The 20,163-nt window shown below is 47.1% G+C and overlaps 1 protein-coding gene across 3 annotated transcripts in view; it reads right to left on the bottom strand.

The window, feature by feature from the left end:
- CREBBP (CREB binding protein) overlaps positions 1-17,633 on the bottom strand; it is a 127,660-nt gene extending 110,027 nt beyond the window's left edge. For all 3 annotated transcript variants that reach the window (XM_026003007.2, XM_072751363.1, XM_026003008.2), the window contains exon 1: positions 17,234-17,633. In XM_026003007.2, coding sequence (XP_025858792.2) covers positions 17,234-17,318 — 85 coding nt within the window. In that variant the 5' untranslated portion in view covers positions 17,319-17,633. The remainder of the gene's footprint in view (positions 1-17,233) is intronic.
- Positions 17,634-20,163: the final 2,530 nt, after the last annotated feature.

The following is a 20,163-nucleotide window of genomic DNA, read 5'->3' as shown; positions in this document are numbered from 1 at the left end:
AGGGGATCCCTGGGTGGTTCAGGGGTTTAGCACCTGCCTTTGGCCCAGGGTGTGATCCAGGAGTCCCATGTCAGGCTCCCTGCATGGAGCCTGCTTCTCCCTCTGCCTGTGTCTCTGCCTCTCTCTCTGTCTCTCGTGAATAAATAAATAAAATCTTAAAAAAAAATTGCAGAACGAAAACATTTTTAAAAGGAAAAGAGGGGTGACGGGGTGGCCCACTTGGTTCAGTGCCTGCTCAGTCATGATCCCAGGTCCTGGGACAGAGCCCCATCTAGGGCTCCCTGCTCAGTGGGGAGCCTGCTTCTCCCTCTCCCTCTGCTGCGCCCCCTACTCGTACTCCCTCACTTGCTGTCTCTCTCTCAAATAAACAAAAATATTTTAAAAAAAAAGAAAAAGAACACGGTTTTCTTAGCATTTAGGCCATTACAAATAACTGAGGTGGGGCACAGAGGGAGAGAGAGAGAATCCCAAGCAGACTACATGCCCAGGGCAGAGCCCAACTTGGGGCTTGGTCTCACATTCCTGAAAACATGACCTGAGCCAAAATCAATGGATTGAGCCACCCAGGCGTCCCACAAATAATTTTTATCTAGGCATTTAAATACATTCCCAAAAGATATCTAACTTTTTTTTAAACAATTACTATTAGAAAATAATTAAAGTAAATTCCTTCTTAAATGTTCTGTGATTCAAGCTTTTCATGCAGACACACCACCCGTAATTAGTACAGAATAATGAGGTTTTACTTCATTCTGAACAGTGATCTTACACTGAACAAAAAGTCCTGCCCCTCCTCAGAATCGCTATCTGCTTAAGAGCCAGAGTGGACCTGGCTGAGCGATCTGCCTCCTCCTCTTAGGCCACATGGCCTCCCTCTGGGAACTTCACTCCTTGAAGGGCTAACTGGGCTTATTTGAGACTCGAATAAAAGTCTGCCCCCCAGAGAATTATAATCTAATTGAGGAAGATAGGCCACAGACACCAAGTCACAAACTGAAACTGGTAACACACAAAGCGGATTTTGCAAGTGGAATAAGGGAATGGATAGAGGCAAGAAAGGCTCCAGATGAATGGCAAACTCAGAGCAGATCTTTAAAGGAAAAGATGCAAGAAACGAACACTGCACATGGATGGGGGCGGGGGGGGGGAGTTCAGCAGACAAAACAAGCTGGCCACTTTGCCTATGGTAGGTTTCAACACCAATATGGCAGGCTTCCCTCTGCAGGTGTCTGAGTGGGATTCAGGAGGGAAGGATCCCACCAGAATGCTTTTAAAATGAACAAAGGTGGGCAGCCCGGGTGGCTCAGCGGTTTAGCACCGCCTTCAGCCCGGGGCCTGATCCTGGAGACCCAGGATCATTGTCCCACATTGCGCTCCCTGCATGGAGCCTGCTTCTCCCTCTGCCTGTGTCTCTGCCTATCTCTCTCTGTATCTCTCACAAATAATCTTTAAAAAATAAAAATAAAAAATAAAATGAACAAAGGCCTTCTTGGGGGAATATCCATTGTTGATATCCACTTAAATAATTGCTCATACAGAGCAGAGCATATGACAAAAACAAAACAAAACAAAAAAAAACCACCCTGCATTAAAACCCAAATTCTGTTCTTTAATATAAACCCAAGTGTTTTGTTGAGAGTTATAAGGCAATTCAATTTATTAAACCCAAATTTACAGTTAATTTATGGGACAAACATTCCTGTTAGCAAAGGATCTATCCAGGGGGACTCTTTTAGATGGAAACCTGCCCAGTAAGTACCCTTAAATATTTAAACACTATGAACTATACTGTCTGAAGTGAGGGGAAGGAAAGCAGACTATTGTACTAGATGAAACTGAAATAAAACTATAGTACCTCAGGAACTGTGATGTAAGCCAGAAGGGAAAGTCTGGTTTATAAAAAGGCACTCTACACAATTTTTCTTCTTTTCTTTTCTACACAATTTTTCAAGAGTAAGTCTACCCAAGAAGGTAAGTCTACTTCGCATCATCATTTACTATTAAAATTTGAGCATTTTCTTTTCTCATTCACAAATGCATTTCATGGTTTACTCTACTTCAGAGATCAAGAGATCTTGTTTCCCTGAACATCAGCTATTTACCTTTCACTTAAGGAATCCAGGACTCCAGACTGAAAATCCTGTCACCCTGGACCTGAATCACCAGAGCCCTGGAATCACAGCCAGCCTCCTATCCTCACTCCACACACTTACAAGTTCCAGGGAAGTGCTATTCCCAGATAGCTAGGACAATTTTAAGTTTCCTAAATGTGGTGGTCTGTGTGCTATCTTCCTCAGACCTGAAGGGTGGAGGATGTGAAGCCTCCATAGAACAAAAGTGGAACAGAAGATGCTGTCACATCAGCAAGCCACCACCAGACCACCCATAATTCACTCAGCAGCCCTCAAAGGGTAACCAGATGGTCTGGAGCAGAAAGGGGTTCACTGTTCATCACCACCATGGCCGAAGGGACCCTGAACCCCAGGTGAGGTGCTGTCATCAGCTGCCTGTCCACTCTGCAACTCAAAAGTCCTGGAAGAAGAAGAATGGTGGAGGCTGAGCTAGGCTCTAACCTCTGCAGAAACAACTCCAAGCTACCTCAGACTACTTGGCTACAGCATAAGGAACAAACAAGGGATGCCCAGAGACTAGGTTCTCTGGCCCAAATGCCGGGGGTTGTGGCTAGCAGACAGCAACACTGTGTCAGGAAAAAAGGGGAAAGACCACTGTCTAGACTGGAGGTGTCCATGTATGGCATAAAAAGTGGGCTTATATGTGGACCACAGGCGCACTCTTAACGGGAAGTGAATGCATTAAGTCCCAAAAGTATACCAACATCCAAACAATGGAATATTATTCAGCCCTCAAAAGAAATGAGCTATCAGGCCATGAAAAGTCATGGAGGAACCTTAAATGTGTATTACTAAGTGCAAGAAGCTGAACTGCAAAGGCTACAGACTGCATGGTCCCAACTATAAGACATTCTGGAAAAGGCAAATTATGGAGACAGTAAAAAGGTCAGCAGCTATGGGCTTGGGGGTGGGTGGACTTGGACGGGAGAGCCCAGAATTTTTTAAAGAGAGTGAACATACTTTGTATGATATAATAACAGATATACGTCATGATACATTTGTCCAAATACAAAGAATGTACAACACCATGAGTGAGTGAACCTAAAGGTAAACTGATGATGTGTCCATAGGTTCATCAACTATAACAAACAGGCTCTAGTGGGAGTGCCCAAGGCTGTGCATGGGGGGCCAGGGGGTGTGTAGGAAATCTCTGTACCCTCCCCTCAATGTTACTGTGAACCTGAAACTGCTCTAAAAAAAAAAAAAAAGTCTTAAAGGGAAAAAACAGCACAGAATTATAATATAAATCACAAGTGACTGAAAGGCACAAAATGATGGAGAATCACAAGCTGAACAATAACTTGAGTGACCATCGACTAGACTGTATTAATAAATAATATACACAAAATATCAGGGATGTCTATGTTGGATATAAGCATGCTGCTTTTCAAGCTTTATGAATCCACCAACATATACCCGCTTGGGAGGATTATTTGATGATATGATCAAAATTATAAATGCATGGGCAGCCCTCATGGCCCAGTGATTTAGCGCTGCCTTCAGCCTGAGGTGTGATCCTGGAGACCCAGGATCAGGTCCCACATCGGGCTCCCTGCATGGAGCCTGCTTCTCCCTCTGCCTGTGTCTCTGTGTCTGTCATGAATAAGTAAATAAAATCTTAAAAAAAAAAAAAAAAAAAGGAGAAAAAACTTTTTTTTTTTTTTAATTTTTATTTATTTATGATAGTCACAGAGAGAGAGAGAGAGGCAGAGACATAGGCAGAGGGAGAAGCAGGCTCCATGCACCGGGAGCCTGATGTGGGATTCGATCCCGGGTCTCCAGGATCACGCCCTGGGCCAAAGGCAAGCGCCAAACCACTGCGCCACCCAGGGATCCCATAAGTGCATATTCCTTTTAACCATTAATTCCCTTTTTAGGAATCTGTTCTATAGATATATATATGTAACTGTGCAGGACTATTCATTAAGGCACTGTTTGTGACAGAACAGGATCGAAAATAACCTCAATGTCCATCAGTGGGGAGCAGATTAAACCAATTACGGCACATCTCATATAATGGATACCAGCAACATGCAAAGAGATAATGAGGCTCTCCACATGCTGCCACGTACAGGTGTGCAACAGTGTGTACAGTATGCTACCTCCAATAAGAAGAAAAGGCAGAAAAGAGGCAAGGGAGCCAAGAATAGACAACGTCTGCTTGAAGAGATAAAACCTGGAGGGGCCCACATTCTACTCACAGTGGTTACCTGGGGGCACTACATGGAGGGAGGGAGAGAGGCTTTCACTCTATAGCTTTGTGTCCTCCTCTGATTTTTGAACCCTGTGAATGAAGGATTCATTTAAATAATTAAGGAAATTGATTTTTTATTTAAAGGCAGCCCCTGGGGTATCCAGGCCCAGGTGATGAGCTTCATTCAATCCAGATGATAACACCCAGAATACTTCGAGTTGGGAGTGTTTGCAGTTTGAAGATGAAATATGAAACAGGATCAATTAGTTTAAAATAGTTTTAGTGTTAACATGAGTTTAAGGAAAAAAGAAAAGAAAAAGTACTTTAAAGAAGGACTTTTCAGGGATCCCTGGGTGGCGCAGCAGTTTGGCGCCTGCCTTTGGCCCAGAGTGCGATCCTGGAGACCCGGGATCGAATCCCACATTGGGCTCCCGGTGCTTGGAGCCTGCTTCTCCCTCTACCTGTGTCTCTGCCTCTCTCTCTCTCTCTCTCTCTGTGTGTGACTATCATAAATAAATAAAAATTAAAAAAAAAAAAGAAGGACTTTTCAGAAACTACCAATTTTTACCCCTAAAAGAATGTAGCAATCTACACATAACATTTTGCGCCCAATGTAACAGGTAAATGTTGTTCACGTTGGGAAAGTGGACAGTAATTCGAAATACTCAAACATTAGGACCTGACATCCTGCGGCTTCCAGGACACCAATGGAGAAACCTCTCATTGAAAGGATTCTGTTAAAATTGGAGCTTATAACAAAGGAAGTGATAACTGGACATCCCACTAAAACACAACCACATTGTTGTATCTTTGGACGGCACCTCTAAGTTAATTTACACTTGTTCAAATCACTCTTGCTAGAAGAAGACTCAAGATTTTGCAACAGAACTAACCAAACTCCACTTGTCACCATTTAACAGATTCTTCTAACCACATATAGGAAGATGTTTTGCTTTAGATTTGATTTACTTTCACTAGTTTGCAATGAAAGTACAATGTTTATGGATTTTTTTAAAGCATTCAGAAGAATATAAAGTATAAGGTAAAAAAAAAAAATAAAGTATAAGGTAGAGAGTCCCTCAAACTATCTTCAGTGCCCTGCTGCCAAGAAAAACAATTTCTAGAGATTTCCTTCAGGAAATCTATGTACACAAATTTTTCACTCCTAAAAAGGATCTAATTATCACGTATGTTTTCCATCCTTTTTAAATTTAATAACTCTCAGACTTCTCTTCCTTCTGAAAGAGGCTGCTTTCCCTCCCCAAACCGGCCATAGCAGGGGACAGAGTCACTCCTCTTCGGAAGGGTCTCCCGGCCACCTTAGTGTTTCCGGTGCCCAGGGCCTAAGGGTCTCCCGGCCACCTTAGGGTCTCTAGGTCAATTAACTACATAAAAAGTTCTGTAGTTACTGTGAACATTCTTAGAAGTCCTACCAAACAAGAGACAAGTCTTACCCAACTTATTTTATCTGCTTGGTATACAAGCAGGTTGTTAGGTTTCAGGAATCTTTTTCAGAAACTAGGAAACTATGAACAGACCTTTGGTGCAAACTGGTTGCATGATGTGCAACATGATGATGGTAACTAAATCTCAACAGTCTTCAAGGTAACACGAATTAGTTTTTTTGAAACTTCAATTCTTCCTATTTATAGTACAGTGAAAGCACTAAAATCATTTTGTGTTAAGTACAGCACCAAAATATTTTACCATAAAAAAAAGGATTCTTAGAATGAAGCCTGCCTTTCAAATGTTAGTATTTCCAACAGCTCTGAGATAATTATCAGTCAGGAGTACACTTACAGTGGAGCAACACATATGCTGTGCCACTTCTTAAGGAAGAGCAAGAGAGCATACACTTCCACCTGCACAGCGTGCTCTAGAAAGGTGCTCAAGAAAAGCCCAGCCAGAGGGCCTTGGAGGCAGGAGATGGAGGTGCTCCCCTAAACCTTCTTTCGTGCTGTTTGCAAGTGTGAACACTATGAATGTTACCCATACTCTCAAAACAAATTTTTTTTTGAAAGAAAATTGTACAAAAAATTTCTAACATCTTAAATAAGTACATGAACCCTGATTCACGGGGCTTTTCCTTTCACAAGCAGGGCTTGGTGGGGAGAGAAGGCAGTTGTCAACTCTCCCAGCAGATAGGAACACGGATGGAAAAATACACCCTGGGAAAAGCTGATCCAGATTTCTGGAGAACAAATCACAGCTGCTTCTTCCAATTACCCTGGATGCAAAAGCCCTTGGATGGGTTTCTAAAATTTTGTATTGTTTTTCAAACCCTAAAAAGATGATCCGGACTCCCTAGTCTAACATGGGAAGCTCTCCACAACCTCACCTTGCCTTCCGGTGCCCAGACTGACTCCCCCAGTAGTCCTTCCTCTCAAAAATTTCCCTGATCACCTGGCCCTAAAGCCTCACATCACAGCACTCATCTCAATACACATCAGACAGGTACCGGTGGACCTGCCCACACCACAAGTCTGTCCAAGAGGACGGAAAGCAGCACTGGGGACCCCCGCAGACTAGCAGTACCCCACACATAACATGAACATATCACTGATGTAAGCATTTAAATCTTCGTTGCCTAAAGGAATGCAGTGGTACAGTTGAGACTGGCCCAAATCTGCCCAACACTCAGAGCAAGACCACCTCAGCAGTCTCTGCCTCTTGGAAGCAAGACCATGTGGCCTCTAAATGGTAGCCCAGTGAGTATACACCAAAAATAAAACTGGCTCCAGCAAAAACTGTTACACACTTAGGACTTACTACTTCCAGACCTTCACCATGGCTATTCAAGTTGTTCCCCACACCTGAAATAGTACGCACCACTCCCATCTCTCCTAACCATCTGCAGGTCTCCATGCAAATGTCATCTCTTCCAAACGGCCTTATAAGACCTTTCAGAACATACTCTGTCCTGTGCCCCCACCACGCATGGGGACCATCATGCCTAGGGAGCACCTCTCCAAGATACACCAGACTACAGCTGCCTCCCATGAAGGCAGATACTGGACTTGTGTCACACTAGATTTCCAGGGCTGACATCACAGTATAATAAAGTACTCTCTAAATGATAAAAAATCCTACATCTAAAGCAACAAATATTTTTGAAAATGTGTTTAAAAGATGGTCCCTTTGAAAGAACTTTGTCCTTTAGGTCATAAAAATCTGAAAACTACAAACAAATGACGTAAGTGGATATACTCAGAGCTGTGCTGTACATACATACATACAGCAGCCAGTAACTGTGGCTTTTGACATGTACTTAAATTAAAATTAAATATAATTTGAAATTTAGTTCCTGAATCACATTAGTAAAAATTTACACAATAGCCACAAGTTGCTGGTGTTTCCAGTATTGGGCGAGTGCAGACACAGAAATGGGCACCATCACAAAAGTCCTCCTGGAGAGGGCTCACTCACAGATCACCATGAGAACACTGGCATTTCAAACCAAGGAAATGTCCCAATCTACTCTCATACTGATGGGAAGAAATCAGTTTTTCCTTACACTTTCAAAGACTGAGAAAGTCACCAGTGCAAGCTAAAATAGCCAAATATCTCCCAATAATTCACATGATTCTCTCATAGATTTTTATTTATTTATTCACGAGAGACACACACAGAGGCAGAGACACAGGCAGAGGGAGAAGCAGGCTCCATGCAGGGAGCCCAGTGAGGGACTCGATCCTGGGACTCCAGGATCACACCCTGGGCTAAAGGTGGCTCTAAACCACTGAGCCACTCAGGCTGCCCTCTCTCACAGATTTTTATTTTTTATTTTTTTACTTAATTTTTTTTCACCAAAAGGTAGCTCCTTTATTTTTTTGTATTTTTTTTGTATTGGAGTTTGATTTGCCAACCTATAGTATAACACCCAGTGCTCATCCCGTCAAGTGCCCCCCCCTCAGTGCCTGTCATCCAGTCACCTCATCCCTCTACCTACCTCCCCTTCCACTACTACCCCTTGTTCGTTATTACTCAGCCATCAGAAATGACAAATACCCACCATATGCTTCAACATGGATGGAACTGGAGTGTATTATGCTGAGTGAAGTTAAGTCAGAGAACGACAATCATATGGTTTCACTCATATGGGGAATATAAAAAATAGTGAAAGGGATTACAGGGGCAAGGAGAGAAAATGAATGGGAAATATCAGAGAGGGAGACAGAACATGAGAGACTCCTAACTCTGGGAATCTCACAGATTTTTAAAGAGAAGTTCAACCCTGGGCAGACTGTGCTCTTCAAACAAAACCCAACCCCATTATCAATAGAGGCACAACCAAAATGGCACAGAAAATCTATCAATACTTCTTGCCTTTTTGTCATTTTCAGTGAAAGTTGTTTCACCAAGTATTTAGTTGTTAATTAAATAAAATATAAGACTTAATGTAAAGACACCAACAAATTAGGAAAAGTTCTCTGTCCACCATGCAAGTTTTTACTAGTAAAAACCACAAATCACCATACCCAAAATATCTAGGAGAACAGAAAACAGTAAACTCCATCAAAACAACTTCCTGGGATAGAATCTGTAGGAGAGAAAATCCTCCACAATAAGGTAAAAAACTCACTGTGCTCCTTTCCAGAGCAGCGACAGCTGAACCAAGGGAGAAATTAAACTTTACCGACACTTCTTTCAACCAATCAACTTGACCAAACTGGACAATGATCCCAAGGCCATTTTCTCCCCTAACTCTGTTATTGAAAAAAGAAATACTGTTTTTATGTTTTCTCCATATTTGCTTTTCCTTTTTCACTAAGTCCTAAACTAAACCAAGTCCTTGCCGATAAAGTTCCATTTAGACTTCCATTTTCCAATAAAGAATAGTTTTCAACTTCAAACACAGACTGAGTAAAGTGTGTCAAACTATCACCCGATCTGTACGATTCCTGAATCATAGATTCTAAATCATTCTTTTGCAAACAGGTAGATACTACATGCACACTGGCCCTGGGCAGGGGTGGCATCTTTCTATTTATTCAGTGAGAAAGTTCCATGGATCTGGTTCTGGGTCAGACTCCTCACCTACATCATCCCAATCCCCACTAGCCCAAGAGGAAGGGCACAACACGATTCATGTTTTCCCACACAATTAAACACTGGTAACAGCTGCTACAACCTGCTACATACCCGGAACCAAAGTAGCCTGATATACAAAACGAATCAAAGTAATAACAGAAGGGCAGCCCGGGTGGCTCAGTGGTTTAGCGCCACCTTTGGCCCAGGGTGTGATCCTGGAGACCTAGGGATCGAGTCCCACATTGGGGTCCCTGCATGGAACCTGCTTCTCCCTCTGCCTGTGTCTGTGCCTCTCTCTCTCTCTGTGTCTCTCATGAATGAATAAATAAACTCTTAAAAAAAAAAAAAGTAGTAACAGAAAAAGGGATTCCCCCTTACCCCCCGCCCAGAAAAAGATCCCCACCCTTACCCACTCAAGCTCAAATGTAGAGTCACTGAACCAAGACACAGAACTGACAAGCTGGGCACCAAGATTCAGTGTCCACTCCAAGTGGAGGCCAGAGCTCTTTCCTTACTACCATGCTGCCTGCCTCCCAGTATAAAAAGCTCTGACATTTCCTTCAACTCTGAGTCATGGTTAGAAGGTTCTACTTTTAATCAGGTGACAAATACTCAAAATATTTTAATCCAAAGGAATTGGGTCAAGCTTTTATAGCCCGTAATTGTCAAAGCAAGCCCTAATTATTTGATAGATTTCTATAGTTCCCAGTGTCATCATTTGGTTTGTAATCAACTACCAAAATCTCCTTTATTTAAATATTGCACAAGCCTCTCAAAACAAAGAGGTGTTTTGTTTTGCTATTTCACTGGTTATCCTAACTACAAAGTTAAAACATGTATAAATGGTACAGTTTTGATTTCAAAAATCCAAAATATTTGGGGGGTAGGGCAAGGGGAAGCTTTAGAAATAATAAAAAGAATCTGCTTCACAACAGAACTGTACAACGCCATTAAACAGCTTACCACTGTTAAACTCTTACTGCCTATGCTGTGGTACAGGTGCATTAGAAAGACGGGCAAATTAAAGAGATTCTCAAACAGTAGCAGATGGGACATCTAGAAATAGGAAAGTCAGATTTAACCAGGTGAAATTTTTTTCACCCTTAGATTTTACTAGTCTCAGTGATGGTTCCATTAAATATTCCTTTGATTAATGGAAATGAAAACATGGGGGGAAATGTTACATGGGATGATGTCTAAGGGGAAGGTTTAAAAAGAAAGGAATTCAACTTTTATATACAGAGCTCAGAGATAGCATTGCTTCCCAAATTTAGAACCACAAACACCCTGCAGGTAGTTTTCAAAGTCAGCAAGTCATTTCCCATATTGTTTAAAATCCTGGGGGGGGGGGGGGGGGGGGGGGTTAGGATTTTGCTTATTTACAGGTGTCTCCCTGCACTCGCTCCCTGGGTCTAAAGAGCTCTCCCACAGATCCAAGTACAGGCTCCAGCTGGGCCAACTATGCCCATGGGACCCCGCGTGTGGCTCCACCTCAGCACCCCTGACAGCAGAGTACAGCCTCCATGCAAAGCCCAGTGTGCAAAAGCCCCCCAACAGGCCCTGCCACGAGGGCTTAGGTTTCTTTGTCAGTGATGTGCTGCAAGGTGAGGATTGAAAGCTAAGTTTCAGACTGAGCTGGCCAAGTATGGCATCCCTTCCCATTAATGCAGGAGCCATGGACAACCACTCCAGCCCTGAAGAGTAGATCAAGCGTCAGACGATATTTCTAAGAAGGGATGTACCACTAGGCAAAACCTCAAGAGTGGGCGAGGGAATAGCAGGCACATGTGCTGAAAACCTGAAGGGATGGCCAGGATTTGAGAGCTTACGAGAGACTGTCTGGGACAACCAGAGGACTTCAATGTGAGCCATGGGCCACAGATCATACCCACAGGCCGTGCACGATGATACTCACAGAGACAAAAGTGCTGTGAGTGGCCAGAACGCTTTTCCCAACAGTACAGAAGGCAGGGACAGCAGCAGGCTTCCCCAGCTGCCTGGCTCCTTGTTCTCGCTTCATGGGAGAGGCCTGGAGGCCCACCAGGCTACTTCTGGGGCTTCCCTCAGCCAGGGCTCCCTCATCTGTCCCCAGGATCCGTTTCAGGTGCTAACTCTCACCTGGAACATCCAGGCCAGGGCTTCCACATGCAGGGGCATTCAGTGAACAGCACGTGAATAAATAAAGCCCTCTTCGGGTTCCCCTTTCTGACTCAAGCTTCTGGTACTTGACAGCATTTGATAGTCTTGAATTTTACCTCTAAGTCTTATTTCGTCAACACTGTTCTAAGTAGCTGTTCTAAGCTACTTGGAGCCATCAATTAGAATCCTCTGTATACCGCTAATACCCCAGACAGAACTGCTACATATATAGTAAAGAACCAGAATCCAAAATAAATAAATTAAATAAATTTTAAAAAAACCAGAATCATATATTCATTTGCTGTTGAGACAGTCCATGAAATATGCTTTTAGTTAAGAATCTTCAGAACACACCACACCGCCTAGGTTTCTGCAACTTTAAAATTCCATAGTCCTCCTGTTCCTATTACAAAGACATATAATTGAAAATGGAAGGATCCCTGGATGGCGCAGCGGTTTGGCACCTGCCTTCCGCCAGGGCACGATCCTAGAGCCCCGGGATCGAGTCCCACATCGGGCTCCCGGTGCATGGAGCCTGCTTCTCCCTCTGCCTATGTCTCTGCCTCTCTCTCTCTCTCTCTGTGACTATCATAAATAAAAAAAAAAAGAAAAAAAAAAAAAGAAAAGGAAAATGGAGACAAAAATCAATAGTCTTGACTATACAAGTTTTTGCTAATATCCCCACTGAGTGTTCTACCGCAACAGATCTGCCTGCTTGTGGGCCTGCATAGATGCATGCACACGGCTACTGTCACTTACAGATCCATCGACAAACAGGTCTCTGGTCCAACAAGAGAAATACTTTCAATAAGGTGGGGCTACAGGGAACATCCACTTTTCAGAAGAGAAAACTGAGGATCCTCAGAGCATTAATTCCACATTACATCTGGGTCCCACACTGTGGCCCAAGGGCTGACTTCTGGCTCTCACAAAAGTTACTAGCTTTACTGGTACACGGCTGTGCCCATTTGTGTATGTACTGTCCAGGGCTGTTTCCGTGCTGAAATGGCAGGGTTCAGTAGTTATGACAGAGACCGTAATGGCCTGCAAAGCCAAAAATGACCTCTGGCCCTTTATAAGAAAGTCAGCGGACCCTCGACCCTCACATTACACACAAAAGATTTGAGGATGGTGCTAACAATAGTCCAGCTCCCCCAGGCTCAGAGCCCCACAGCATGCTAGGGCCCTGGAAGGCCTGCAGTAAAGCTCCTCAGCTACTCCCAACCTCCTCTGAGCACAAAACCTTTTGAGAAATGCTTCTTTGCATACCTTCTAGTTTCTTGGAATATATTTGAAATGCTGGCCTGAATTAAGATAGAAAAAGTGTCCTGACCAATGGCACCCAAGATGCACTGGCTTAATGCAACCTTTGCTGATCCTCAACAACTCACAATGAGGTACATTTCATCCTGACTAGGGAAGGCACACTTTGGCAAAATCATTTTTAACTCTTTTGTTTTCAAACGCACTGAGTAAAATTATAAAGTTAGCATTTACGTGGCCCCAACTAATCACATACTTTGTCACACAGCCGCAGTGGCACTAGTTTGAAGTTGTAAAAACACAGTCATTGCTCTAAGCACAACTTCCAATGAGCCTCATCCCTTTACAAGTTGTTTCCATAAGGTTTAAGAGTTACAGGATCACACTCAAATGGCCAACAGGAGTGATTCTCAGTGGTCTGCTGTACTGCCAGGCATCCCTAGGGGCTTCATACTTACCCAGCATCCTCCCTGAGCAACTTCAACAGAGCAACGTTCTGGCCCCTCGGTTATCCAAAAGTTCCTACTCTTCTAACGTGTAAAAGGAAAGCAAAGTCATGAAAAGCCCTGCCCCTAGAAGTCTCCACAAAAGCTTACGTTTCTGACGTAGTCAGAACTCAATGAAGAGATGAGAAAACTTGACCGGTACTCAACTTTCCACTGCCATACGCAGGAAGGTTGAGACCAAACTGCTGCACCAGAACCAGCTGGAAGAGGGGGGACACCCACCCCCCAGTAGAAAGAACACCCCAGCTTCCCCCCAGACCCGGTGACAGATGCCCCCCCACAGAGATTTACTTCACTTGCTGGAGTTAGAAGACTGAAACTTGTCAAGAACTACAAGCTCCTAAATCCATGATTCAATCAAATTTCACATTTATGGATAGAGGCTTATAAAATGAATATACACAATTATTTACTTTAATCATCTAGGTTTGGTTCTGGTTTGGCCCTTTATGTTACTTTGGGCAGATCACCTCCTTCAAGTCTGGTTCCTTACCCAGAATCGGCAGGAAGAGTGTCTTCCTGTCCCACCTCACAGGATGCTCTGAGGACCAAGCTGAGGTGATGGGGAGAAAAGCATTCTGACACAGAAAGCACTACACATACATAACAGATCATCATTTTGTTGTGAAAGGCATTTTGGTTGGTAAGTATATTTACCCCATACTTTAAATATGGTTTCCTATAGCATTTAAAGGGATCCATGTTATGAAGTATAATCACAACTGCTAGGGACACAAACAGGATAGGATGAAGTAGGTTCCAATTTTCAGAAGACAGTCTTAAAAAACTTTTAACTAAACAGTCTATTTGTTGTATGTAAATCTGGCTTCAATAAAGCTGACAAAAAAAAAAGTCTGCTTGCTTGGATATTTACTTCTCCTTCACTGTTAAGTCATGAATCCCTGCTGCTGAAAAACACTAATATGCTGTTTTAATCTGAACATATTAAATAAAGAAGTTTCCAAATCACACAACTAACTATATATTGGAAACACACAGTCCTACCTCTTATAATGGGTGCCAAGTGAAGGAAGACTGCATTTACAGGAAAGCATTTAAGCCTTCAACGTAAAACAACACCTCACAGCGTTGAAATCCAGTGCCACTCCAGAGCTGAGGTGTGGGTGAGGTCAAAAGTACTATTTCTCCTTCTTCCTCTTGCTACCTTCCTTTGGGGCACATTTTCTAGTGCCGCATCCCCTCTGCATACTCTGTTCAGAAGCCTTCCCTGACCTCCCCAGCCTTCAGAGCCTCTCCCGTCTGACAATCTGATACCGGTGCAAATGACATTCATCACTCAGAGATGCCACCTAATCTCACTGGCATGCTTTATGCACGCTCCCCTTACTAGACTACAAGTGCCCTGCGGGGAGCACCCTGGCTTGTGAGCTAGCTACCCAATGTCAGGAGTACTATTCTCTCCACCCAGTATCAGTCCCCTAGACTCACGCAACGGACACGATGGCTCCCCAGGCCAGTCCCTACAGACATGTGCTGCATGGTAGCAGTCCAAATCCCTCGTTTCTCAGGCCACCAGGCTGCCTCCTGCTCCTCCTAACCTCTCAGGCCTTCCCATGTACAGAACTCCCTTCAAATTCTATTATCACAGAAAAAGAAAATGCGCTTTGCTCCACCTGGCTCCATTTTTCTCCCAGGAGCCTCAAAAACACATCCCCTCACTTAAATGAGGTTGAGTCTCTCCCTACTTTCCCATCTAACCCAATGCCTTCACTCCTTTGATTGGACGTAATGTGATTCCTAGAGTCCTTTATTTGTTCAATATATATCCTTAGGATCTCTGTCTCAGACTACTGGTTACAGAAGACAAGGTTGTACCTCCTTTAATTTGCTCGATGATGATCCTTCCTTGGCCCCCACACTGATAAGACTCTGGCCAATAATGTGACGTGATGAAAACGTAACCAAGGTGACTTGACATAAGTATAACCATGAATTTTATTATTTAAATCAGAGCTATTAAAAAATTTTGTTCCCCATTTGGAAAAGAGTGAGCCCTCATGCTTTAGGAGGATCAACGTTGGAAAAGAAAGGGGAGAAAAAGTAGCCAAGAGGGAAAAATCCTTTCCGAAAAAATTTGTTGTGATTTAGCAGCACATCAAGTAAATATCTGACCATCCATTAACTACCCAAAAAGGCCATTCTCTAGGCTCCATCTTGTTAACAGCTAAATGTATATATTCGGAAAACCCTTTCTGTTAAGTCTTGTGTTAGTAATTTATCCCTCTATAGAAAACACAATCTGCAATAGCCTCATTTGACAAGAGCAAAGCTGCAAAGCCATTCAAAAAGTTACCAGTTTCAGAAGACAAACTTCAAAGCTGAACTTGCCTGGTATGATCTATGTTTCATATGATTACTTTTCACTCAAACATAGCAAGATTAATGAAGCAAAAGAGATCTGTTCTATAGTAAAAGGGCATCTAAGTCATGGCTGTTTCCACATTTCTTACTTCAGACAAGCTGATTTGACAAAATAAACATCACACTCCACTCTATCAATTACAAAAAAGTATTAGTGACTTTTTGCCCCATGAGACTTATTTACTCCCCCCCCCACCGTTTAACAAATTGTATTTAAACTAGATAAGAATCTCATGATATTTTAAAATATCCTTTCTCTCACACCTACATTACTATCCTTGAAATTGTATTAAAATTGAAGCCACAAAACCCAAGTAGTTTTGTTTCAACAGGAGAAACAGATTTTTTTAGACCATTAGTAGAAATATGCCAGTGTCCACAGAAATATTTGCACAAGCTGAACAGCTGTGTCTACTGCAAATCTGAAGGCATCGCTGCAGCAATATAATTCAATTTGGACCCATTCATTATAAACTGATTTTCAGATGCTGCTACTACCACGACCGTACTGGAGAAATACAGGCTGCGCTGGAGACAGAAATGTTCGCAGTGGTGCACAAGTTTTTACTGCAAAGGAGAGGTCTGAAAGAGGAAATACAACTCGATCATAATGCTACCGTGAGCCAGCTCAGAAGAGCCCAGAGTTATTAAACGAATAGAAACTAAAATACTTAGGCAACTGATGGGATTACTTCACAAAGTTTTCATGGATGCTGTTTGAAAGAATGCTTCATTTAATACCCGGCTAAAAAAAAAATTTTTTTTTTTGGAGGGGGTGGTGGTGGTGGTGGTGGGTGGGACCTGCGATTCCTACATTCCTTAACATAATTTTCTTTAATACACCCACAGTGTAAAAGCCCCACCAACTCAAGCCGGAGGTTGTAGCCCGAAAGGATCTGCTGTACCTAAACTTTCTTTTAAGGTCATGCCTCTGAAGTTAAACACAGCACAGCAACTTGGATGACATCTGGCTAACCGAGTTGGGGCTGGTGCAAACGGAACGGCCTTGGGTAGACCCAACAACCAGAGTTTTTTCAAGACAAACTGCGAAAAGCATCTTCCCAAGGACCGCATCCCAAGAAACTTCCAAAGTCCCAACTCCCAGGTCGGCTGCTGCTACGAGCAAGCGTGTATGTGGAGCGTGTGTCCTGATGCGGATTGCAGCGCTGCGAATCGTGCTATCAGCTCAGAAAAGACTTTGGGTCGTCCCCCCACCCCCACCCCCGCTTCGCTGCACTTTTCCCCTCCGTCACCGGGAAGCCCACCCTCCGCTGTCATCCCTCCAGGCAGCCCCGCGTGAGCCGACGCACGGCCGCACAGGGAGGCGCGTGGAACCGCCACGAAGCCCGGCGCGCTCCGCTCCCCTTGTGCTCCCCACAGGTACCGCTCGCCTTCCGCGCGCGGAGGGCTCCCCAACTCCGGGGCTGGCCCCCCACTCGGGGCCCCGGCGCCGTCCGGCCACAAACTTCCCCCTCGGCCCGGGCCGGCGGGGCCCCGGGCAGCGGCCGCGCGGGCTGGCGCCTCGGGGCGGGTCCCCCCGGCGTTAACCTACGGGCGGGGCCCCCGTCCGGGCCCCCCCTCCTCACCTGTGCTGTCATTCGCCGAGAAGCCGGGCGAGCTGAGTTTGGCTCGTTTGGGGTTGGGCGGTCCGTCCAGCAAGTTCTCGGCCATTTTCACCTGCTCGCGGAAACAGCCCCGAGCGCGGGCGGCCGGGCCAGCAAGGGCTCCGGGGCGGGGGTCGGCGCCGGCCCCGGCCGGCTGCGAGGGGAGAGCAGCGAGCGCGAGCCGCGAGCGAGCGCCGAGGGAGAGGGAGGGCGCAGGCCGGGTGGGGGAGGCGGCGGCCAAATCTCAGCCACAGCAACAGCGCCCCGCAGCGCTCACCGCCCGCCCCCGGCCGCCGCCGCCGCCGCCGCCACCGCCGCCGGCCGCGGCCCCCTCATCCCCTGCCCGCCTCCCGAGCGCGACACTCCGCGGCGGGGGCGCCCCGGCGGCCCGGCCGCCCCCCCGGGCCCGGCTGGCAGCGACGGCGCCCGGCCGGGCGGCTCAGGCAGTCCCCGGGAACATGGTGCCGCCGCCGCCGCGCCGCCGCCTCGCTCCCCCCCCCCGCGCCCCACTTAATTAATTCGCTCGCGGCCCGACGACCGGGGGGCTCCGGGCTCCGCTCCCCGCCCGCGGCCCGCCGCCGCCGCCGCCGCCGTGAGGAAAAACAATGCGCGAAGCGGGGCCGCCGCCGCCGCCGCCGCGGCCCCCCCACCCCCCGTTCCGCCGCCGCCGCCGCCGCTGCCGCCGCCGCCGCCGCCGCCGCCGCGGCTCCGGGAGGCCGAGCCGAGAGGCGAGCGGGGCCGCCGGAGCGGGCGCCGAGGGCCGGGCGGAGCGGGCCGGCCGGGCGGAGCGGGGTGCGCGGGCGGTTGTGGGGCCCGGGACCGGCGGGGCCGAGTAGATCGCGCTCGAAGCCCCGGTCGGGTCCGCGACAAGATGGCGGCTGTTGATTCCTCAATTAAAAAAAAAAGAAAGTTTTTTTTCTTCTCTTTCCAGAGCCTGAACGGGGAGGGGGAGGGGGCGGGGCACGCCGGTGCGTCACCCCCCCCGCGGCGTCACCACGCACGGCCCCCGCCCCGCCCCCTCCACCTGCGCCGTTCGCGGCGGAAAGAGCCGAGCGCGCTCGGGCGGAAGGGGCCGAAGGCGCGGCCGGCGTGCGTGGGGCGGCTGGACTGCCCGGGCGGCTGAGCGGCCGCGCCTGCGGGACGCCGGGCGCCCGGCGCGGCCGCCACTTTTGTTCTGCTGGTCGCTGGGCGGCGAGGGCCAGGGCTGCGGCCTGGCGGCGAGCCGGGCCCCCGGGCGTGGAGTCGGCGCCGGCCGGGCCCGCCCGTCCCGCTGGGCGACTCTGCCCGGTCCCCGGTTCCTCGCGTCCCTGCCCGCGACCGTCCCCCGGTTGACCGGGCCTGGCCGCCTCCCCTCACCGGTTGCCAGCGACTCATCGGGGCTCCCGCAGGTTGCAGACCTTCCGCGAGTGTGTGCAGAGGGGGAAACTGAGGCAGGAGGGGGCAGGATCGGGACTCGAGCCCCCCCCACCCCAACTGGAGTGCGGGGGACGCAAGATGCCCTGTTCCCCCAGCCCGATGCGACGGGGCTGCCTGCGCGACGGCCTCACCTGCACGGGAGGTGGTGGGCGCGACCTCCCCGGGCTGGGGGGCAGTTCAGACTGCACCGCGGCCTGGAAGACCCCTTCCATCAGTGCGCCTCCTCGGGAGCGCTCCCCCCGCCCCCGACAGCCACCTGGCACCCTGCGGGGGCTCCGCAGGTGTGGGGCCACCTCCCCGCGGGACAAACGGAACGCCGAGGTGTCCACGTCTCCGTGCCTCGGCTGCTCCCCCAGACCTGCCAGCACTTCACCTCCGAGTCTCCAGGGTCCTAAGGCAGAAACCAGCGAGTCCGCGCTGCCCACACTGCAGTCTCCCCACGTCCCTTACCTGTTCCTCGCGGTCCCTCTGCCCCAGGGTTGCCGCGCATCGCGCCAGTGGCTCCGGTGGCAGCTTCCCACCTGTGTCTCTTGCGCTCCACATTTCAACCCACGCAGCACCAAGCGATAACTTTCTGAAAAAAGGAGAGAGAACTCTGTCTAAAGCAAATAGCTGCCTCGCAGAGGAGTGGGGAAAGACTGTGTATGTAGTCTGTAAAACAGAACAAAGCCGGTATAGCTGTTTAAAATACAGACATAGGTATGGGTATATAGTGTATAAACCAAAAGAATGACTGTCCTCAAGTGTCAAGACCGAGGGATCCTTCTACTTTTTTTTTCTGTTTGTATTGTTTGAGATCTTGAGCTGCCCCACCTTGCCCCATACCTGTCTCTTCCACTTCCCATCCCTGTCTCCGCCATCACTCTCTCAAACCCACTTGGCCCCTAGGAAGTTCTCGTCATTCTCAGGCCTTTTAAAACTTTTGCAAATGCTATTCCTGGTGCTGAGATTCTCCAAAACCCTCCTCAAATGTCACCTCCCTTAGGAAGCCCTTCTAGCCCACTTTAGGCCTCCCACAGCATTTCTGGACACTCTGTCACTTTTTTTTTTCATCCATTCATGTTTTTATTTTCATCAGACATCCCTCGAGACTCTCCTGAGGGCATTGCCACTGTGCTAATCTCTTGGGCAAAGAACAAAGAAGTCCTTATATATTCAAGGAGGCCAAATAGCAAGCCCTGGAAATCATAAACAGGTATTCAACAAGTCAATTTGCACATTAAGGCAGGAAGTGTACCAAGTCATAAGGTGACACAGGCCTGGCAGTTCCCTGTATCTGAATGTGCCACAATGTCCCTCTTACCACGAGTCTATGGGCCCTGTGGGGGCAAGGGCAAAGTCTTAGTCGTAGTCAGTGTCCCACAAGAAGTAGGTTTGTAAAATGTGATGATGAATGAATGAGCAAATGAATGAAAGAATACTGTCAGGTTCCTCCGAGTCCTACAGGCCTCCAGGACACCAAAAAGAATGGCTCAACCTGAAGCAGTCCAGCACAC

The sequence above is a fragment of the Vulpes vulpes genome, chromosome 3, assembly GCF_048418805.1.
Source record: "Vulpes vulpes isolate BD-2025 chromosome 3, VulVul3, whole genome shotgun sequence".
Lineage (NCBI taxonomy): Eukaryota > Metazoa > Chordata > Mammalia > Carnivora > Canidae > Vulpes > Vulpes vulpes.
Note: the sequence above shows the minus strand (reverse complement) of the source record. Positions and strands in the feature narration are given on the sequence as shown.